General features: G+C 50.2%; 1 protein-coding gene across 7 annotated transcripts in view; it reads right to left on the bottom strand.

Annotated features, from left to right (window-relative positions):
- TMEM181 (transmembrane protein 181) overlaps nucleotides 1–23,335 on the bottom strand; it is a 98,235-nt gene that overhangs the window by 55,314 nt on the left and 19,586 nt on the right. For 3 of the 7 annotated variants that reach the window (XM_032161449.2, XM_032161475.2, XM_058435635.1), the window contains exon 2: nucleotides 7,648–7,751. The exons of 1 other annotated variant lie outside the window; for it this stretch is intronic. In XM_032161449.2, coding sequence (XP_032017340.1) covers nucleotides 7,648–7,751 — 104 coding nt within the window. Of the gene's footprint in view, nucleotides 1–7,647; nucleotides 7,752–19,368; nucleotides 19,389–19,459; nucleotides 19,513–20,513; nucleotides 20,559–23,335 lie in introns of those variants that run through there. 3 more of the 7 variants (XM_032161459.2, XM_058435637.1, XM_058435636.1) reach the window with 3 other exon arrangements.

Genomic DNA, 23,335 nt, shown 5'->3' with positions numbered 1-23,335 from the left:
ATTTTTTTCCAAATTCCAAGAAAGACTCATACATTACATGGAGATGACCTTAATTTATCTGGTTTTTCTTTAGAGATTATACAATGTGTAAGTAAAAGATATAAACACACAAACACAGACACCGAATATCTACTCTGCTGTGCTTCACGACTTCCCAACACAAGTCAACCAGCATGACTGGCATACGACACAGAGGGTTTCCACAGGAAATGCCCTGCTAAGCTCTCAACGAGAGCTCCCTCTACATGCATGGGCCCAAGAAGGCATTAACTATAGAGACTCTGTCTTATATATTCTGTAAAATATAAAGATTTCTTCCAAAACCTGAGACACACTTATCTGCTCATCCAATTAATCCAGTCTTCCAAAAATACTTATTAAGGGTTATAAACATAATATATGCTAATATAAGCAGGAAAGCATAACATTTTAACTGAAATAATGGTATGTGAACCTCAGTTTTTTTCCCAATTTTTATTGTGATAAAATATACATAAGATTTGCCATCTTAACCATTTTTTTCTATAGATCTAAGAACTTGACATCTTAACTATTTTTTTTCTTTTTGCTCTTGTTGCCCAGGCTGGAGTGCAACAGCACAGTCTCAGCTCACCACAACCTCCACCTCCCAGGTTCAAGCAATTCTCCTGCCTCAGCCTCCCGAGTAACTGGGATTACAGGCATGTGCCACTACGCCCGGCTAATTTTTTATTTTTAGTAGAGACAGGGTTTCACCATGTTGATCAGGCTGGTCTCGAACTCCTGACCTCAGGTGATCCGCCCGCCTCAGCCTCCCAAAGTGCCGGGATTACAGGCGTGAGCCACTGCGCCATGCCCATTTTAACCATTTTTAAGTATACAGTTCAGTGGTAGTAAATACGTTCACTGTAACCATCACTGCCATCCATCTCCACAATTCAAAACTGAAACGCTGTGCCTATCAAACAATTCCCCATTCCCCTCCCCCAGCCCCTGGCTGCCACCACTCTACTTTCTGTCTTGATGATTTTGACTACTCTAAGTACCCCATATAAGTGAATCTTACAGTATTTATCTTTTTTCCAATGGCTTACTTAGTATAATGTCCTCAAAATGCATCCATATTATAGCTTCTGTATTAATTTCCTTACTTTTTTTTTTTTTTTTTTGAGACAGCGTTTCACTCTTGTTGCCCAGGCTGGACTGCAATGGCAGGATCTCGGCTCACTGCAACCTCTGCCTCCCAGGTTCAAACGATTCTCCTGCCTCAGCCTCCCAAGTAGCTGGGATTACAGGTGCTCACCACCATGCTCGGCTAATTTTTTATTTTAGTAGAGACGAGGTTTCATCATGTTGGCCAGGCTGGTCTTGAACACCTGACCTTGTGATCCACCCACCTCCGCCTCCCAAAGTGCTGGGATTACAGGCGTGAGCCACTGCGCCCGGCCGAATTTCCTTATTTTAAGGCTAAATATTCCATTGTATGTGTATACCACATTTCATTCCTCTGTCCATTTATCTGTCAATGGATACTGTGGTTAATTCCAGTTTGTTATTGTGAATAATGCTGCTATGAACATGGGTGTACAAATATCAAGAGCCTTTTTTTTTTTTTTTTAATTTTGAGGCGGAGTTTCATTGTTGTTGCCCAGGCTGGAGTACAACAGCGCGATCTCGGCTCACTGCAACCTCCACCTCCTGGTTCAAGCGTTTCTCCTGCCTCAGCCTCCCAAATAGCTGGGATTACAGGCATGCACCACCACGCCTGGCTAATTTTTGTATTTTTAGTAGAGACGGGGTTTCACCATGTTGGTTAGGCTGGACTCGAACTTCTAACCTCAGGTGATTCACCTGCCTCAGCCTCCCAAAGTGCTGGGATTACAGGCATGAGCCACCATGCCCGGCCAAGACCCTGCTTTCAAATCTCTTGAGTATATACACGGAAGTGAAATTGCTGGATCATGTGGTGCTATTTGCATGGCATAACCTTTTCCATCCTTCTACTTCAACCTATTTGTGTCTTTGGATCTAGAGTGAGTCTCCTGTAGACAGTATATAGTTGGAGCACAGTGTTTTAAAACCCATTCTGCCAACCTCTGCTTTTTAATTGGAGAGTTTAATCTATTTACACTTAATTACTGCTCAGGAGAAACTTGCTTCTGTCATTTTGCTTTCTATATGCCTTTGTTCTCTGTATGTCTCATAGCCTTTTTGTACCTCTTTTAATATCCTGAAGTTATAACACTCTAATTTATACCAGCTTAACATCAATAATATGTAAAAATTCTGCACCTATAACAGCTCCATCCCCACCTCTTTCAACTGCTGTCACAATTGTGACAAAAGCCTATCTTTATATATTGTGTCCAAAAACATGAGTTTTAATGCATTAGTCTCTTAAACTATGTAGAAAACAAAATGTGAAGTTACAAACCAGTTATAATACTAGATTTTACAGTAATAGTTGGCTTTTAAATGTGTTAGTCTTTCAAATAATGTTGAAAACAAAAAAAAAATGGAGTTATACACCATTGTTACAATATGAGCTTTTATAATTACCCAAGTATTTACCTTTACTGAAATCATATGGCTTCAAGTTACTGTCTAGTGTCCTTTCACTTCAACCTACGGGACTCACTTCAGCAATTGTTGCAGGGCAGGTCTACTAGTAGTAACTCCCTTAAATTTTATCTGGGAATGTCTTAATTTCTCCCTCAGTTTTAAAGGACAGTTTTGCTACATATAGGATTCTTGATTGACAGTTTTGTTTTGTTTTTTTGTTTTTTTGAGATGGAGTTTTGCTCTTGTTGCCCAGGCTGGAGTGCAATGGCGCGATCTCAGCTCACCACAACCTCCACCTCCCTGGTTCAAGCGATTCTCCTGCCTCAGCCTCCCAAGTAGTTGGGATTACAGGCATGCGCCACCACGCCCAACTAACTTTGTGTTTTTAGTAGAGATGAGGTTTCTCCACCTTGGTCAAGCTGGTCTTGAACTCCCGACCACAGGTGATCCACCCGCCTCAGCCTCCCAAAGTGCTGGGATTACAGGCGTGAGCCACTGCACCCGGCCAACAGTTTTCTTTTAGAACTTTGAATGTATTAGCCCATTGACTTCTGGCCTCCAAAGTTTCTGATGAGGTATCTGCTGACAAACTTACCGAGAATCCCTTGTATGTGATGAGTCACTCTCTTACTGCTTTCAAGATTCTGTTTTTGGCTTTCTACAGTTTGATTATATCTTGGTGTGGGTCTCTTTGAGTTCATCCTACTTTGAGTTTATTGAGCTTCTTGGATGTTTATATTCACATTCACCAAATTTGGGAAGTTTTCAGTCATCACTGCTTGAAATATTCTCTCTGACCCATTCTCTATCTCTTCTCCTCCTCAGACTCCCACAGTGTGTATGTTGGTCCATTTGATAGTGTCCCAAAGGTCCCTCAGTCTCTGTTCATTTTTCTTTTGTTTTTCTGTTCCTCAGACTCAAAAATTTCCACTGTCCTATCTTCGGATTCACTGATTCTTTCCTCTACCTCTTCAAATCTGCCTTTGCATCACTCTAGCGTAGTACTTTTCATCTCCAGAATTTCTTTGTGGTTTCCTTTTAGGTTTTCTATCTTTTTATTCATACATTGTTTTCTTGACTGTCTCCATGTCTCTTCCTTTAGTTGCCTCAGCATCTTTAAGACAGCTGTTTTAAAGTCTCTGCCTAACAAATCTGTCAAATGGTCTTACTCAGAGACAGATTCTGACAGTTCATTTTTTTCCTTTCAATGGGTCATACTTGTTTGCCTTGTGACTTTTTTTTTTTTTTTGAGATGGAGTCTTGCTCTGTCACCCAGGCTGGAGTGCAGTGGCGTGATCTCGGCTCACTGCAAGCTCTGCCTCCCGGGTTCACACCATTCTCCTGCCTCAGCCTCCCAAGTAGCTGGGACTACAGGTGCCCGCCACCATGCCTGGCTAATTTTTTGTATTTTTAGCAGAGATGGGGTTTCAACATGTTAGCCAGGATGGTCTCGATCTCCTGACGTCGTGATCCATCCACCTCGGCCTCCCAAAGTGCTGGGATTACAGGCGTGAGCCACCACGCCCGGCCGCCTTGTGACCTTTTGTTTAAAAGTGGACACTTAAGTCTAATAACGTACCTCTGGAAACCAGACTCTCCCCTTCCTCAGAGTTTGCTGTTATTCATTTTTGAATTTTTGTTTTTGTTGTGGTTATAGACTGTCTCTGTGCAAAGGATCAGCCTGAGATGTAAACTTAAGGTCTTCTCAGGTCTTCTCTGAGCCTGTGCCTTCCTCTGGGCAGGTGTGGTGACTTTTTAAATTTCCCTGTATTAGCAGTTTTGAATGTCCTGGTCTTCGATGTCTGACTCCCGAGAAAGGAAAAAGACAAAAATGAAGGGGTAAAAAAACTGCCAGCCCTTTAAATCCCCTGGAAGTAACGTTAGCCAGCGGGGGAGGGGCTTCCAACAATTGAGGGAGGTACAACAGCAGCAGCCACTCTTACTTCGTCGTACTTCCGCAATCAGAAGCAGCATCAGCGATCAGAGCACAGATGCCTGATAATCTGGAGGACAGGGTCCTTTTTTACCCACCTTGGTTTCTATAAGCTCTAGGAACACACATTCAGCTGCCTGCTATAGGCCTGCAGTGGAAGATGGGTACCTGCTACTGTGCTTAGAGCTGCACTGACCAAAATTAGCCACAATCTAATGTACAAGCATTCCCTTCAAAGTGGGAAGCCTTCAACAGACTCTGGAGTTCCAAAACAGTTATACCATACAGATTCTGCCACTGCAGCTGTTCTCTAAGTAGAAGACATCGATTCCTACTCCACCGTCTTCCCAGAATCCTCTCCAAGCTTCACAGATTTCTTTAGAGTTTCGGCCTTAAAAGTAGTAGTCAATGGAAACACTGTGAATCTGATTTTAATTTAATTTAGAACTGGATTTGTTCCAAAACGTATCACTCTCAACTGGTGATGTCAGTTTTTCTGGGCTGCCTCAGTGACCATGGCCAGAAGGATTGTCTGCCAACAATCCTCCACTCAAAAGAAGGAAATACAAGGCAGTAACATGTCTCTGGAATGCATTTAGGAATGCTGGGAAGGATATATCAAATGTAGGAAAGACGCTTGTGTCCACAATGAGGCCCCTTTTAAACAGATTCACAACCTGAGTGAACTCCTAACCCAGGAGGTAAGGCAGTCTGGTTTCCTGGAAAGAATTAAGAACTGGGAATCAGAAAAATCTAGACTTGGCTGGCTGCAGTGACTCACACCTGTAATCCCAGCACTTTGGGAGGTCGAGGCAGGCGGATCATCTGAGGTCAGGAGTTCAAGACCAGCCTGGCCAACATGGTGAAAACCTGTCTCTACTAAAAATGCCAACAAAAATTAGCCAGGCGTGGAGGCAGGTGTCTGTAATCCCAGCTACTGGAGAATCGTTTGAACTGGGGAGGAAGAGGTTGCACTGAGCCAAGATCGCACCACTGCACTCTAGCCTGGGCAAAAAAAAAAAAGAAGAAGAATCTGGACTCTAGTCTTCACTAACGAGGCTTTCTGGGTCTTGACTTCCTCATTTGCAAAATGACAGTTACTAAGCCAATAGTCCCTAAGGTACTCCTAACTCTAAAATAATAATAACCTTATCGCATAAAATAATCAGGAGCAGAGTACTTGTGATAATTTTATGTGTCAACATGACTGGGCCACAGGGTGCTGAGACATTTGGTTAAACATTATTCTATCGTGTCTGTGGGTTGTTTCTGGATGAGATTAACATGTGAATCGGTAGACTGAGTCAAGCGGATTGCTCTCTCCAATGTGGGTGGACCTCATCCAATCCATTGAATAAAACAAATTGGCTGAGTAAGGGGGAATTTGCTTTCTCTATGTCCAGCTGGGACACTGGTCTCCTGCCTTCAGACTCGGACCTGGACTCGGCTGGAACTTACTCCATCAGCTCTCCTAGTTCTCATGCCTTTGGGCTTGGACTGGAACTACACCATGGGCTCTCCTGGCCTCTTACTTGCTGACTGCAGACCTTTGGACTTCTCAGCTTCCATAATCATGTGACCAATTCCTTATAATAGACAGACAGGTAGGATAGACAGACAGACAGGATAGGCAGGCAGGCAGGCAGATAGGTAGATATTTCGTATTGATTCTGTTTCTCTGGAGAACTCTGACTAATAGAGTACTGTATGGAAAGAAAGAAGGGGATGTAGAAAACCTGACATCACTTGTATCTCAGCCTTGGTGCATCACTTTACATTTCTCATTTCTGCAAGAGTGGAGAGGGTTTGATATAATCACAGACGTTTGAGACAGAAGAGTGGCTTAAAAGAACAGAAGGTGGCTGAGGTCCCACTGAGACTGGAGACCATGAGAATATTAATGCCTCCCCTACCAATCTTAAAGGATAGCAGTGAAAATCAAGTAAGATCATGGATATATCTTGTGCTGTAATTAATGTAATTTTTACTTCTTGATGACTTAATGGGAAAGAAAAGAAGTTGGCTACAGTTGCTATTATCACCATCACCATCAGATAAACAGCACCACCCTCTCCCCCAGCTTCCTCGTCCATTTACCAACCCGGTTTTGGGTAAGAAACTAGCCTTTTGAGGCACAAATTGCCTTTGGGACAGGTTAAGCCTAACTGCCATTCACATTTTAGTATTAAGTCAATAAATTAAATAACATCTACCAGAAATCACCCTTATGGAAAAAGATATTTTATTTAAGAGGGAAACAAAGCAATGCAAGAATAGATTCTCTCCAAACAAGTCAGGCTCCTGGTTGCCTGCCCTGTGCACGGGGCTGAAGACGCCTGGGTCTCTGGGAACCTTGTGAAAACCATTTGGCTTCTCAGGTTCTCCATCCATGAGAAAGGATATTGGCCTAGATGATCTCACTGCTCCTACAGCCACCCCGCCCAAGCTCACAGCCATCAGCCCCCCCACTCTCCTCCCCACCCCATTAGCTGCATCGGAGCTCGTCCGTGGCCTGTCTCCCCAACCAGGCAGCATGTTCTGGACGCACCAGCGCCCAGCTGGGTCTAGTGCACAGCAGATTAGAAATGTTTGCTTGGCCAGGCCGGGTGCGGTAGCTCACGCTTGTAATCCCAGCACTTTGGGAGGCTGAGGCGGGCGGATCATGAGGTCAGGAGATCGAGACCACGGTGAAACCCCGTCTCTACTAAAAAATACAAAAAAATCAGCCGGGCGTGGTGGCGGGCGCCTGTAGTCCCAGCTACTCGGAGAGGCTGAGGCAGGAGAATGGCATGACCCCGGGAGGCGGAGCTTGCAGTGAGCCGAGATTGCACCACTGCACTCCAGCCTGGGCGACAGAGCGAGACTCCGTCTCAAAAAAAAAAAAAAAAAAAAGAAATGTTTGCTTGGCCAATGAAGGCATGTGGTCAAGGCTGCCCCCGGCTGCTGCACAGGGCATGGCCAGGGTCACTTGGGGCTACTTACTGCACCTCCCCCACAAGAGACAGAGCAGCTAGAAGCACAGGGCTGGGACCCCATCCAGCCTGTGGGCACTTCTCCCTCCACGCTGGGGCCCTTAGCAGTGGGAGACGGGGGCACAGCTGGGCTGACAGAAAGCAACACGCCAGGGCGACCGCACATGGCAAAAGATTCACTGAGTAAAAATCGAACCTTACCTCTGATCCCAACGAAGACGGTCAGGCCAAAGCAGATGAAGAAGACGACAAACACCAGGACAAAGTGGCGCTTGGAGAGCGTGTAGAGCCGCATGGGCGCCAGCCTGGGGGCAGAAGCCAGCAGTGAGGGACGGTCAGGGGAAGGCCCGGGGGTCACAGGAAAGCGGCCCTGCAGCAACACCCCTCCCCACACGACACTGCCCACCTCCCCTCCCAGCCCCTCACTTCTGAAGTGGGCCTGCACTGCCACCAGGTAACCTCCTGACAAAACAGCCTCGGCGGCCGATTCAGGAGCCGCGCGTTCCTGCACGTTCCTGGTTAGAGGGTCCGTGGACACACTGGCCGCCGCGGTCTGCATGTGGCACACCAACTCCACACTCAAGAACGCACTGGGGGGGCTCCTAGGCCCCCCAGGGGTCACTGCCGCAGAGGCAGTGACCAGATCCCACTACTCACCCCGTGCACACACATACATACACACGCACACACACACTGGCACACCCACAAGCACACGGCCTATGCGGGTGACACTGCCAGGCCCCACTCGAAGCTCCAGGTCCTGCCAGCACCACACTCCTCCCTCTGCCATTCCCACGAGCCCACAGCCTGATTCCTCCTGTCCCAAGTCCTCCACAACTTCAGGTTCCCCTCGTGCCACCCACCAACGCGGACGCTGCCTTGCTGTGCAGTTTTCTGTGATTTACACTGATGGGGAAACTCACTCGCCCTCCCAGCTTCTCGCCCAGTCACAGGAAAACTCTAGGAGGCAGCGATCATTTCTTTTAGAACACCTCGTATCAGGGGCCAGCAAACAAAATAAAACTCTGTAAAGGCCCAGGCAGTACACGTGAGGCTTTGGGAACACTCGGTCTCTGTTGCAAGGCACAGCTCTGCTTCTCTGAGCAGCACAGGACGCATGAGGATAGCCGTGTCCCAGTCAAACCATCGACAAAAGGGGTGTGGCCGGCCCCCGCCCTGTGCCCTGAGGAGGAGACCCACAGACCAGAGGGACATGCGGCGCTGTCTGTTTCGCTCTGTCTTCTGTGTTCTCCGTTGTCCTCGCATGTTCTGGTCTTGGGAGTCAGGCCAGCAGGAAGGAGCCCGAGCACCTCACCTCAGGGACAGGCAGCTACCCGCCCACCCGGGGAGATGGACATAGGCTCAGCCTGGCCCTGCAGGAAGGTTACTGGCTTCACGGTCCAAAGCTCACACGGGCCTGCATGCCCACACCCCTGCGGCACACGCCTGAGACTGCAGTTGCAGAGCAAGAAGTCACTGCCAGGCCGGTCTCAGGGCCAGGGTGAGGCCGTGAGTCAACACCTCTGCAACGTGGCTCTGATAAGGCCGGGCCCGCTGCCCCCAGCAGGGCCTGCGTGGCCACCCGGGCAGTGAGCACACAGACCAGGGTCACTGGGTGAAGAAATAAAGAATAGGTGGCTCTGCAGCTGCCCCGGGACTCAGTGCACTCACCCACAAACATGAGACGAGAGAGCTGGGGAAGGAGGTGGCCTGGCCCCAGCTTGGATCCGGGGCCTGACAGATCCTCAGAGGCCCAAGAGCGATAGGAATGACCTTAGGGAGCAAACTCAACACCTTCAATTCACAGGTGGGGAAACTGAGGTCTGGAGACAGTGCACGTGCCCAAGATGCTGCAGCCCTGCCCTCTGCACCCGAACTGTGCAGAGGTGGCTCTGGGATGGCGCTGCAGGCTCCAACCTACACCAACTCCTCTGGGCAAGCCCTGCAAAGTGTGAAGGCTGGCCCGGGAAGAAGTGTCTCCTCTGACCTTCCGCAGTTAACTCAGGTGTCAAGTCTATTCCTTAGTTTAAGCACGGTGCGTTTAATACATTGTTTCAACACTGCAGATGGCCGGGCACCGTGGCTCATGCCTATAATCCCAGCACTTTGGGAGGCCAAGGTGGGCGGATCACGGGGTCAGGAGATAGAGACCATCCCGGCCAACACAATGAAACCCCGTCTCTACTAAAAATACAAAAATTAGCAGCCAGGCGCAGTGGCACTCCAGCCAGGTGACAGAGCGAGACTCCATCTCAAAAAACAAACAAACAAAAAAAACACTGCAGAATGGAAGATTCCTACAGCTACTCAGGGCCTTTTCAGTTAAAAAAAAAAAAGACACAAAGCTAAATGGACTAGATGATGGGGAAATGCAAATAAAGCCTCTAGTTCAGTTAACAGTACTGCACCAAGGTCAAGGTCTTAGTTTTCATAAATGCGCCAGGTTATGTGAAGTGCTCCCCTGAGGGGAAGCGCAGGGCTTGCCCAGAGGAGGTGGTGTAGGTCGGAGCCTGCAGCGCTGTCTCAGAGCCACCTCTGCGGAGTGCGGGTGCAGAGGGCAGGGCTGCAGCATCTTGAGCACGTACACAGTCTCCAGACCTCCGTTTCCCCACCTGTGAATTGAAGAAGAGTGTACGGGGCCAGGCGCGGTGGTTCACGCCTATAATCCCAGCACTTTGGGAGGCCAAGGCAGGCAGATCACAACGTCAGGAGATCGAGACCATTCTGGCTGACACGGTGAAACCCTGTCTCTACTGAAAATACAAAAAAAAATTAGCCGGGTGTTGTGGTGGGCGCTTGTAGTCCCATCTACTCGGTTGGCTGAGGCAGGAGAATGGCATGAACCCGGGAGGTGGAGCTTGCAGTGAGCCGAGATCGCGCCATTGCGCTCCAGCCTGGGCGACAGAGCGAGACTCCGCCTCAAAAAAAAAAAAAAAAAAAAAAGAGTGTACGGAAACACTCTGCTATCTCTGGCCCTCTACTGTAAAGCTCAAGTAGCTTTTAAACAATGACACTGCTATTTCTGAGTTCCTCCACTACAACGTTCTTGGGGGTCCCATCCCCCAGGGGCAGCCACAGTCCCAAGACTAAGGAGCTCCAAGAACTCCCCAAGCAGAGGCTGAAAGCACAAGAGAAATTACTTGGAAGCAGAGAAAACCAGAATAAATATATTTTAAATATTGATTTCAAAAACACATTACTGACCCCCTACTAGCACAGTTATTTAGCAAATGAGAAGGAACATTGCAAAAAGAGGCCTTAAGAAAGGGCATGAGAGGCTGGGTGCAGTGGCTCACCAGAAAGGGCATGGGAGGCCGAGGCGGGCAGATCACCTGAGGTCAGGAGTTCGGGACCAGCCTTGGCCAACATGGTGAAACCCCATCTCTACTCAAAATACAAAAATTAGCCAGGTGTGGTGGCACATGCCTATAATCCCAGCTACTTGGGAGGCTGAAGCAGGAGAATCACTTGAACCCAGGAGGTGGAGGTTGCAGTGAGCCTAGATCGTGCCACTGTACTCCAGCCTGGGCGACAGAGCAAGACCCCATCTCAATTAAAAAAAAAAAAAAAAAAAAAGGGCATGAGGGCACAACCCGCCCCAGGCACCTGCCAGTCTCTCTCAGAAGGCTCAATAAAATCCATTGTCTCCCCTTCCTGAAAACTTCTACTTAAGTCCAACTTATTAGAAAATTTCCTGGTTCAGCAATCAAATCGTCCAACTCAAAGGAAAAAAGACCAGAGAAAACAACATAATCTGTCTTCTTGAGCAAGTGTAAGCTGGGTATCACCGCCTGTGCTGCACCAGGCTCATGGGTGAGAGGGTGGGCGCCAGGCCCTGGCTTCCGCCGTCTTCATTTTCCTGACAAGCAGGCATCCTCACTGGAGGGCCTAAGGTCCTGGGACCCTCTGCAGCCTGCAGGGCTATCGTGGGCCAAGGCAGCACCAGGACAGGATGAGTCTGCGTAATGATCAACATCTTCCCGTCTGCGGCTCTTTCTGCTCTCGACTTCCAGTCTAAAAGTTCTGAACCAGCCCAGCATGGCTCATGCCTGTAGTCCCAGCAGCTCTGGAGGCTGAGGTGGGGAGGATCATTTGAGCTCAGAAATTTGAAGCTACAGTGAGCTAAGACTGCACCACTGCACTCAGCCTGGGCAAAAGGGCGAGACCCTGTCACTAAAAAATTAAAATAAAAAAGATTTGAGCCACAAAACCAGAGACTTCAGAAACCTCAGAAACAAGACCCTGTTTCAGATCAATCATAGCTCTGAAACTGTTGCTCATGGGCAAAACAACAAAACATTGAGAAGCCAAGGTAAAGATGAGGGTGGGGGAGGGGAGGTGTCTTTGCCAGAACTAACCTAGCCCCCTGCTGTGAGACCAGCTCAGTGACCACAAGGGCTGGAGTCCCCAGTCGCTTCAGAACATGGCTCCTGTTCTGCACCAGAAACCCACTGGCAGCTCTGCCTCCTGCTGAAATGCTCACAGGTCTCTAAAATCAAGCCAACCTAGACCAGTGACCGAGTAAGTCTCAGCGACCAAGAGAGCCCATGGCTCTCTCTGACCAGTCCCCCAAAGGAGGATATTTCTAAACACATAGAGGCAAGTCTGTGATGCAGAAAATATACACAGCCTACCAACAGGAGAGGGTCCCTGGGGGCCCCCGACTCCAGGCCTTCCCTCTCCTCGTCTCTGTTGTCCCCGTGTGCTTCTTGAAACCTCGAGCCCTAGACTCCGGCCACCCCTCGCATCAGTCCTCCAACACCCTCAACTCCTGCTGCTTCTCTCTCCATCCTTCCTGCCTTCGGGAGCCATCCTCCCTGCCGCCCACCCTACCCCACTCTGACGCAGGGTTGCCCAACACATTTTCACCTAGAAGCCCTACAGTACTTCAAGGTCAAAAGGTTTCAAACTGAGCTACAAAACAAAATATAACATAACTGAAAAGCCCGCTTCCACTGCCCACTTCCTGCCTCCACCCTTTCTCCATTCTCGTACCCCGAAACCTGGCACCATCTCAGATGCCCCTCTCTCGCTCCTCCCACACTTTCAGCCAGCCAGGAAGAGCTGAGTCCTTGCTCCCCAGTTCCTATTCATCCCCAGCACGCCAGTCCCACTGTCCAGGCCCCAAAAACTCCTACCAGCTGCTGCCATCACCTCCAAACACACCTTCCTTTGTGCCGTTACAGCACTTTAACAGCCTTGCCCTGCTCAGGAAGCCTACAGTGCCCCGCAGCCTACTCCATCAAGTTTAGACAGGCCTTTCAAAGTCCCCGAGATCCTTCCCCACAATCCCGCTCCAGCCTTCCTGCCACCCTGCACGTATCCTACGTGAATTACGCGCTCCCTCCGTCATCACAGCTCTGAGGTAGGTACTATTGCAACCCCTTTCAGGTGAGAAAGCTCAGACTTAGGAAGGTTCCGTTATTTGCCCTAGATAACAAAGCTGCTAAGTGCAACACTGAAACCCGCGCATCCGACTCCAGAGCTTCAATTCTATGATGCTGCCCAACAGGGTTAAGCCAGACTCCAGGCTGGCCCACTCATACAGCGCTCTGCTGATCTAAGATGCTCTCTCTTCTCCCAGCAAAGCCACCTAAATCCCACCCAGCATCCAAGGTTCAGCTGTGTCCCACCTTCTCCATGAAGTGTTCCCTCACCCTCCATTGCTCACGGCTGCCCACAGGTGAAACCATTACAATAGATGAGGTCTGCACTACATAGTGGAGTGCCTGACAGCGAACGGCTTGGCACCTGGGAGGCATATGAAATCATCTACCCAACTCAACTTCCATTCGTTATTCCAAAAGAGTTTGTGTTGTTCCCTCAAGTTGGTGGAGAGATGCTAGGCAAGGGGCTCCATGCTTCCCCACGTGCCCAGGCCGGGTCGGCATACCGGCTGAGGAAGTCCTCGGCCCAGCTATCCAGGCCAGGAAGACTTCCTAGAAAATCCCTGCCAGCTCTCAACACTGTCTCTTCTTCTTGCTGGGGCCACATGTCAGTTTCCCCTCCTGGCTCATGCAGATTTTCACAAGAGGCATCTAACACACTCTCAAATTCTGGCCTGCCTAGAGCCGCGGGGCCCTTGGAAGATCTGTCAAAGGCAAGGAAATAAACTGTCCCCTGGTCCCCTTGACTCTTTGGGCCCTTTCTAAATTAATCTCACTTTCACAGGTGCTTTAAAATATCACAGATGTGTTTCCTAGAAAAACTAAATACATCTTTACTGGAACGCCTATCCCCAAAATTGCATCCATAATGCAAATCACCGTGAGCCAGGTCTCCCTCATTATGCATCTTCTTTCCCAAAAGACTGTTTCCAAGCAAGGTGAGGTTTGTGGAGTGTCTAATCCAAATGAGACAGGAGCTGGAAAAGTTTCGTCAGTCTCTCCACAGCCTCACCATCACCTCCCTCAACTCCTCACCATCACCTCCCTCACCGTATCACCTCCCTCACCCCATCACCTCCATCATCACCTCCCTGCCATCACCTCCCTCATCATCACCTCCCTCATCATCACCTCCCTCATCATCACCTCCCTCATCATCACCTCCCTGACGTCACCTCCCTGACATCACCTCCCTGACATCACCTCCCTGACATCACCTCCTCCACCATCACCTCCCTCCTCCTCACCCCACCCCTCACCCCATCCCCTCCTCACCCCCATCACCTCCTCCCACCACCTCCTCACCCCATCACCTCCCTCACCCCCTCCCTCACCCCATCACCTCCCTCACCATCACCTCCCTCACCATCAGCTCCCTCACCATCACCTCCCTCATGAGCTCACCACCATCTCCCTCACCATCACCTCCCTCATCAACTCCTCGCCATCATCTTCCTCACCCCATCACCTCCCTCACCATCATCGTCCTGGGACACACCGCTCTCTGTCCCCTCCCCTTCTCTACTCTCACTCCCTTGGTAATCTCATCCTGTCTCAGGCTTGCGAGAGAATGCAGGTGTGAACAATGGCCTGCTCTAGACCTCAGCCCAGTCCTCTCCCCTCAACTCCAGACCCCTACTCAACCACTTGGCATGCCCGTTTGGCTATCAAGCAGGTACCTCACACATGACCTGCCTCACACCAAACCCCCTAGTCCTGTGCCTGTGGCCTGGCCCATCTCAGGACACAACAACTCCAACTGTCCAGGTACACAAGCCAGGAGATTGGGAAGAATCTATTTAGATTCACCTCAGATATTCTACTAAATCCAAAGTTTTCCACCAGTACACACACCCCAAAAATAAAACAAAATTTAAAAGGAAACTCAACATACAAAGTCACATAGACATAGAAAACCTCCTGTCTCGAGGTGCTGGGAACTGTCCTTTCAGAACGCAAGACAGTCAGCAGCCATCCCTGCCGTGCAGCACTGCCCATCCTGCTGCCACTGACAGGTCACTCCACCCCCGCCCCCACGGGGAGGCTCTGTGGGGGAAAGCAACCGTCCACTCGCCTGCAGGACACGGTATACCAGTTTGCAGGATTTCATTGCAGGGGCTCCACTATGCATCCACCCCACGCCCTCCCGACACCTGCAGCTCGCCTCCCACCCCTGAAGGCCAGCAATGAGCCTCAGGAATGGTGCAGGTCCAGTAACTTTCAATGTCTCTCATTTTTACTAACTCACTCTTCCCTGTTTTTTTCTATTTTCCTCCATGTTCTCCTATTTTCCCTGCAATGGTAAATGGTAAGCGAACCACCGAATTGCAACATTGAACTTCCTCCCCCCAGCATTGTCTCTTCCTGCTGTCTGTGGCTCTGGCTTTGGCCCTCTGCTTCTGTAGCTGGGGCACAGCAGCTCCTGGCAGCCCCATCCAGAAAGCCTTCACCCTGGGACCTGGTCCTTGAGGCCACAATGTTTGCTCAGGCCCGGCCAGCTATAAAGCCATGTCCCCATTAGATGCACTGAGCACCTCAGGACCACGGCACCAACACGACTTTGCCCACTAACTGCCTACCCCTCCCACATAGGGCTCATGAGGGTTCAGAAAGCAGGGCCAGGAGGGCATGGCAGGGGAGGCGAGCAGTCCGCAAGCACTCAGCTGCCCTGGGACTGCTGCAGAGAACCACAAAACAGATACAATCCGGGTGAGCAGAGGACATGAGAACACCTCAAGTTGCTGTCCTGCAGCGAGAGGGAGAGATGTGAGGGAAGCCAGCACCAGCATTCCCACCTCTACAGAACCCAGCAACACCAGCATCCGCAGCAGGGGCCCAAGGAGTGTGAGAAACACCTTCATCTCGGTCTCCACAAGCCACCACGACGGCAGGCAGGTAAGACTGGGAACTTCTGGTACTACACATCCTGCTGTTTGTTCAACTCATGCCGGGATCTCCCACGTGAGAATTGACAAATTAGGATCTGAGCAGTGGTCAGGGACTTTAAATCTCCCAGCCCATTCTCACACTGTCGTTTTTATTTTTCCAATCTGCATAAAAATAATCTCTTCTTCTTTGGCCCAAAACACCGGCCTGTTGCCTGACAGCCTGGCTCCCCACTTCCTGACCACATGACAGCGAGCAAGTAAACAGTTCCCCAGACCCTCAGTTTCCTCATCTGCAAAATGGAGAGAGACACAAGATTCATCTCACAGAGTTGCTGGCAGGTGCGAGTAGAATCATAAACACAGTGGTCAGAACAGCGTGGCGAGAACTCAGCCAGGCTAGCTATTAGAAATGATGGCTGTGCTTTTTCTCCTCTCTCTACTTTTTCTGTTTGAAAGCATTTTGGATTTAGTTCTGACAACATCTCCAAAGACCCCACCGTATGCAGTCTCCCCTCCAGCTGGCTGCCGCAGAAGTGGGAGCTGGCATTTCCTGAGCAACTTATTTGGTATCAGGCTGGGAGCTTCCCTGTGGGACAGGCACATCGGCCCATTTCACAAGTGGGAAAACAACAGGCTGGGGTGAGAGGATACAGGCCCACTGAGGCCCCAGGCAGCAGGGTGTGGAGGTGGGACTGGAACCCACAAACGCACACCCAGCACGTGGAGGTCGGGGCAGAAAGAAGGCCCACAACTCCCTCACATTCACTCTTTGGCCCCTCACTAAAATCTTTCCTTTTCAAGTAACCTACCAGCTAATGGGAAAAGAAACTTCTCAAAGGGAGCAGGATAGAAACTCTAAAATTTTAATCGGCCAACTTATGTATATTATAAGTCATTTCTTTAGCTATTCAAGAGTTAAGTACAAGCCAGGCGCGGTGGCTCATGTCTGTAATCCCAGCACTTTGGGAAGCCGAGGTAGGTGCATCACCTGAGGTCAGGAGTTCAAGACCAGCCTGGCCAACATGGCGAAACCATGTCCCTACTAAAAATACAAAAATTAGCTAGGTGTGGTGGCGTGCACCTGTAATTCCAGCTTCTTGGGAGGCTGAGGCAGGAGAATTGCTTGAACCTGGGAGGCAAAGGTTGCAGTGAGCTGAGATCGCACCATTGCACTCCAGCCTGAGCAACAGGGCAAGACCCTATCTCAAAAAAAAAAAAAAAAAAAAAAAAAAGAATTAAGCAGGCTTCAAAAAAAAGTTATTATGCAAACATTCAAGGCCTAACCACCTCAAAACACAATTTAATAAACAACGTTCTAAGCTACCCATTCGTGTGTATCCTTTCCAGACTGCAAGCCCAGTGACTCACACGCAGGAGCGTGTTGGTCAGTTCAGCAAATATCCTGCCCAGGCCACAGGGAACAAGGAAGTAGGTCAAACGCTGGCCAGTGAGCCCCCCCTCAGCACAAGCAGCGCTGGCCCTAGCAGGAGCCTCCAGGCAGTGTGGCCTAGTGGTTAGGAACCTGGGCTGGGGGCCAGCTGCCTGGACCCATACACTGCAGGGTAACACGGGGCAGTCACTCTACCTCTCAAGAACCCCAGTTTCTGGCCAAGCGCGGTGGCTCACGCCTATAATCCCAGCACTTTGGGATGCTGAGGCAGGTAGATCACCTGAGGTCAGGAGTTTGAGACCAGCCTGGCCAACATGGTGAAACCCCGTCTCTACTAAAAACACAAAAATTAGCCAGGCATGGTGGTGCTTGCCTGTAATCCCAGCTACTCAGGAGGCTGAGGCAGGAGAATCGCTTGAACCCGGGAGGCAGAGGTTGCAGTGAGCCAAGACTGCACCACTGCTCTGCAGCCTGGGTGACAGAGCGAGACCCTGTCTCAAAATACAAACAAAACATCCTGTTCCTGAAAACTCAGGAAACTAGGGAACCCACCGCTTAGCAATGCTGTGGCAATTAAATCCGTTGTGACATGAAAACCCTTGCCAAGTAACCATTACCTGTCAGCTGTTATTGAGAGGAGCAGAGTACAGCAGTCAGGAGTGTGGGCTCTAGAGCCAGGCGGCCCAGGGTTTGGGCTCAGCTCTAAGGCCTTGAGAAACTCACTTGTCTTCTTCATACCTCAGTTTCCTCATTTGCAAAGTGGGGAAAAGAGAAACTTCCTCGCGAAAAGTGATTGTGAGGATTCCATGAAACAATCGATGTAAGGTGCTTACAACGGCACCTGCTATATGGTGAACACTCAGTTATCTTTTACTATTTCTAGAGATTATTTTGGTCAGAACAAAAAACCATTCTATGAGACAAAGTCCTAAATAATTAAATGGTTGCAGGAATAGGATACTGACCCAAGCCTGGTGTGCCCTCAAAAGCGCTGGGAGACTCAGGAGGCCCAGGCCCCTGAAACCACAGCAGGGCCCAGGGTACTTAATTTGTCTGTGCCATGCTTTGCTGCTAGCCAAAGGCGGCTCTAATTAATACACTTCTACACTGAAATGCCCCCAGGATGAAAGAGACACATAAAATACACGCTAAAAAATTGCTTCACATGCCAAGCAAGACACATACACAAAAAAATAGCCTTATTTAAATTTGCAGAGAAATGCTAAAGTAAGACCAAAGCAACATGTGAGCATGAGAAAGTCTCAACTCCGTGCAGCCCTGTAGCTGAAACAAGAGGTCAGGTGAGCAAATGAGACACGCCCCACACCGTCCTCAGACTCCTAGCATCTCTGGCGTCCCTAGCATCATCAGAGAAGGAATGGAAATTGCAGGAGAGTTCAAGGTAAGAACTGCTAATCTTTTTTGCTGATGGGTTTTGATGGCACTCTTCTACCTTTTTAAAAAGCAGGCTGGGCCGAATGAGTGAGAGGTCACAGGGCCAGGGTCTACAGGGGGACGGTCCCCTACACACCGAAAGCAGAGTGGTGGAGCTGCCCCTGCTCCTCCAAGCGGCTCTGTTCTCTCCCATTCTTTCCCTGGGCTTCTCTTCCTTCTCACCTTTCTCACCTCTGGGCTCTCAGGCACACCAGCCAAGGACAGAGAGCACTCAGTCACCTAAGTCCAGGACGCATTTCGGATTTTCAGGCTTGTTTTTTAGGAGGATTTTATCTGCTACCAAACTTTTCTCAGTTTCTAGGTAGGTGCCTGGAATGCTGGCCAATGGTGGTGGGCTGATTTCCACATACCCTCATCCCCCTCCCTCTTCCCTAACCCTCTTAGTGCTCCACAGAGCCTGAGGCACAAAGCGCTTACTGCTGCAGGGGGCGGCCTCAAACTCGCACAAAATTCAAGCTGTGTTTTACTTGTCCTCCTCGCTACCTTTCCTTAGTCCACTGCTTTCTTTTGTCTAGTTCCCTGTCCTTTAACAGCCCAGGACCCTGGCAGAAGACCCAGATCCCTGTCCCGGCCAAGGCCCTCACCACCTCACGCCCCCGGCCTCTCTCCTACTGAAAAAGCACACCCAGCCCACCTATGCAGCTCCAAGGGGCGGCGCGTGAGAGAACTCCTATAACACGCAGCTGTCACTCTGCTACAAGGCCACAGTTCCACAAGACACCGTTCCAAGCAGTATTATTCACATAGGCCGCACAAGAATGCTGTCCTCTGGAGTTGTGCAGAGGCAATACTGCTAACCTACCTCCGTTTGGCTTTTAAAATCTTTAAAACATCCACATAGGTCTGATATTTGATGCCATTCCAGTTTCCCAAGAGGTGCTAAAGCAACATACCAAAGTCAGAAACTTCTAAGGAAGCCGAAGGAAAAACAGATGTCTCTGTCACAGGCACTTGCATTGAGGCAACAGGCCTGGGTGTTACTTCTCTGACCACGTCCACAGCCAGAGAAATCAGCAGAGATCCAAAACAAAACCCTTCTGCCTCAAAAACCGCATATAAGCCAAGAAGCGCGCCCAGGCCCCTCGGAGGCTGCCTTCAGGGCAGGTGAGCCGGCCCTGGAAGCCTCCTGTGCCAGGCGCGGCTGCACAGCTGGGCCACTCCTTCTCCCGGACTTTCTGCAACTCCACGCGGCGCTAACCCTCTGGTTAACTCCGTCTCCTTCTTTTCCAGATGCGCCCACGGGGACACCCAGGCGACTGCTGAGTCAAAAGCAAGCTTTAGGGATGGCGTCCACGAGGCCCCAGACAGGTTTTTCCTCATTAAAAACCCTGGACTTCAAAGAGGTAAAAAAATAAAAAATAAAAATAAAAAAGTCTAAAGTCAGCAGATGGTAAAATGCATAAAACTCATAAAACTCGACACCCCGGGTCCAAAGGGGCTGTTGCGGCAGGCTCCCCAGTGCCCACGTCACCAATAGCCTCTGAGGGCCTCGCACCCGGCGCTGGGCGAGACCGCAGGGCAGCGCGGGGCGCTCTCGATGCTGAGGGGACGACGGGGCGGGGCCTTTCCGGCAGGAGAAGCTTCCCGGGAGGCGGCGGGGCTCCGTGCGGGCGGCGACCTCGGCCGGGGAAGGGCCGCGGCGCCCCCGGTTCTCTCGGCAACCCGGTGCGCGCTCTGGCTCGCAGCCCCGTCCCGGAACCCCGACCGCATCCCGGTCTCTAACCGCCGCCGGCTGGGCGGGCAGGAGGGAGCCCCGGCCCCGGTCCACTCTCGCCCCGCGCAGACACCTCCATCTGAACCGCCCGCGAAGCCCCCCTCAGCACCCTTTTCCCTGCCCCCAGTTCCACGTGGGCGCCAGGGACCCTGCGGCTCGGCGCCGGGAGCCCCAACTTTTCGACCGGAGTGTCCGAAAACCCAGCCAGCCCGCCCGCTCGGCCGGGGACTCACGGCTCCATCTCGGCGCCCAGAGCCCTCCAGGCGCCGCGCAGCAGCCTCGGCAGCGGCAGCCGCAGCCAGAGCGGGAGCGACAGCGGCCCCGAAGCGGCCGGCCGCGGAAAACTCATCAGAGCGCGACGCCGAGATCACGTGCGCGGAAGCGACTCTCACGGCGGAAGGGGGAGCGGCGCGGTGGAAGCGGGCGCGCGGCGAAGTAGGGGGGGTGGGCGCGCGGCGAAGGGGGTGGCCCCGCTTCGTGGCCCCTTGCGAGGGCGGAGCCCCACGGCCGGGAATACCCAGGCTAGCCCTGAGCTGGGGCTCAAGACAGAAGGAATGAGTGAATGAATGACTTAATTTACCTCTTGTCCCTAGGGCAGGGAAACAGCGCATTCATTCACTCCTACTTCCCGAGTGTCGGGGCGTAAGGATGGGCCTCGGGAGTCCATGAATGCCCTGCAGTTGTCTGGAAAACGCTATGGGTGTCTGCATTTTTCTAGGGAGAGGAGCTATAGCTGTATATTCATTCCCAAAGGGTCTTGTGACCCCAAATAAGGTTAAAAGCCAGGACAAACTTATGCCACCCCGAATGATGACAGGAGACCTTCCGGGGTCTTTCTGGTAGCTTCTCCCCCAAGCCACTTCTAGACTGCAGCTAGACCAGTGAACCAAAAGCACTTTCCTGATTTAGCATCTTGGCTCAGTGTTCTGCATTTCTGTAATCAAGAATGGATGAGAACCAAGGTTTGGCTATTTCTGAGATTCTCTTTGGAGCATTACTCAAAATGTCCCATGTTCCCGTGTGCTGTGGGTTTCAAGTCGGTCTGCATGAGTTATACAAAGGACTTCCAAGCTTCCTTTGCAATGTATCCTATTCATTCACTAAACCGTAAACAGGCTTACTATTGGTAGAAAAGTGTGGACATAAATAAACAGTTCCTGCCCTCAGTGAAATTACAGGCAAAGAAAATTACCAACAGTAATTTAGGTACCCTTAGCTCAGGGTGCTACAGTGAGGAAGGGTGCCTAACTCGCGTTGGGGGAGTGAAGAAGGTAGCGGGGAGAATGCAGAGTTTGGGCTGAATCTGGAGGGTGAGGTGGATATAAGAAGGGGGGGGGAAGGCAGAGATACCAAGCAAAGCACAGCCTAAGCCAAGACACCAAGGAATAGTAACACAAAATTTCATTAGTGCTCTGAATCCTAAACCGCAACTCTTCGAGGAATAACGAGATTATTTCTCAAGTTTTTTTCATACATAAGCAAAGGGAAAGGGTTCTTCATAACAACAAAACCGGAGAACAGAAACAGAAACAGTCTGTACCTGCAGGGACAGACTGTTAACAGGGACATGGGGCGAAGGGGTGAGTCGGAGGGAGTTCTACGAGCTAGAGCAGGGGTCCCCAACCCCGGGGCCTGTTAAATTACAGAGGTGAGCCACCGCAACCAGCCCAAACATGCGTTTTCATGTGACACCTTCTGTTAAATGTTTAGGCCTGAGGATGCCTCCCTACTTGAGTCCTTACATAAGGAGCTGCAGCCTGGCATAGTTAACATAAAAGAGAAGACACCCTAATTGAGGAGGATGCTTTTGTAACAAACAGCTGAGTCTCAGCCAATCACAGCCACTGAGCTTCTGTCATTGGCAGGTGGTTAGCTGATTCAAATAAGCTAGAACACAAAGCTGTAACCAATCAAGCTGTCTCTGAGCCTCAGTTCCACTTTCTGTCCATAAGTGTTGTTAACCACGTTGCAGCCCCGGAGTCCTTTGAATCTGTTGGTTCTGAGGGCTGCCCGATTCTAGAATCATGAAGAAAAGCTGCTTAGGATCTTTAAATTTGCTGTCATTTTGTCTTTCGACACTTCTGATTCTAAAATGTTAGAAACTAATTCGAAAAAATATCTTAAACCCTGGGAGGGACTAAACAAAGCACATTTGCTGGCCACATTTGCCTAGAGGCAGCCAGTATCTACCTCCAGCCCAGAGCAGCATGAGGTGACGTGGAAATCCCTGCTCTGTGCCAGCTGCCTGGTCTCTCCTGAGGCATCTCCAGCGAGGAAACTCGCCACCCCAGGGACCCCTCGCTGTGTGCATTTGGCTCCAAACTACCTCCTGGCAATTCCATCCTGTCAGATCTCCCTGGATTTGCTGTCCAGCATCACCCAGGTCGGCAAGAGCCCTCTCCCAACACTCGTTCAAGGATGTAAACAACCACATGGCCCTCAGCTCCTCTTCTCCCGTCATACTCGTTTTCTCATTTATTTGTTCTTCAAACATTAATGGAGCATTCTGTGTGTGCCAGGAACAACTCTCAGCTCTGGAAACACAACATGAATAGACAGATGAGGTCTCTGTCCTTTTCTAGTCAAGAACAAACAATAACCTAAATAATTACTTAATTGGCCGGGCATGGTGGTTCACGCCTATAATCCCAGCACTTTGAGAGGCTGAGGCGGGGATCACCTGAGCTCAGGAGTTCAAGACCATCTCGGCCAACATGGCGAAACCCTTCTCTACTAAAAATACAAAAATTAGCTGGGCGTGGTGGCAGGTGCCTGTAATCCCAGGTACTTGGGAGGCTGAAACAGGAGAATTGCTTAAACCCAAGAGATGGAGATTCCAGTAAGCCAAGATCATGCCACTGCACTCCAGCCTGAGCGACAGAGCAAGACTCTGTCTCAAATAAATAAATAATTACTTAATTACAGCTGTGATAGAAAAGGAAATGAAAGGCGCTACGACCATGTTATGAAAAGGAGAAAAGGACCCAAACTATTCTGGGCTCTAAGAAGCCTGCTCTGATCTATCAGCCATTTCTCACATGACCTGTTTGTTTTT

This window comes from Hylobates moloch, unplaced genomic scaffold (genome assembly GCF_009828535.3).
Source record: "Hylobates moloch isolate HMO894 unplaced genomic scaffold, HMol_V3 SCAFFOLD_2, whole genome shotgun sequence".
Taxonomy (NCBI): domain Eukaryota; kingdom Metazoa; phylum Chordata; class Mammalia; order Primates; family Hylobatidae; genus Hylobates; species Hylobates moloch.
This window is presented reverse-complemented; position numbering and strand designations above follow the sequence as displayed.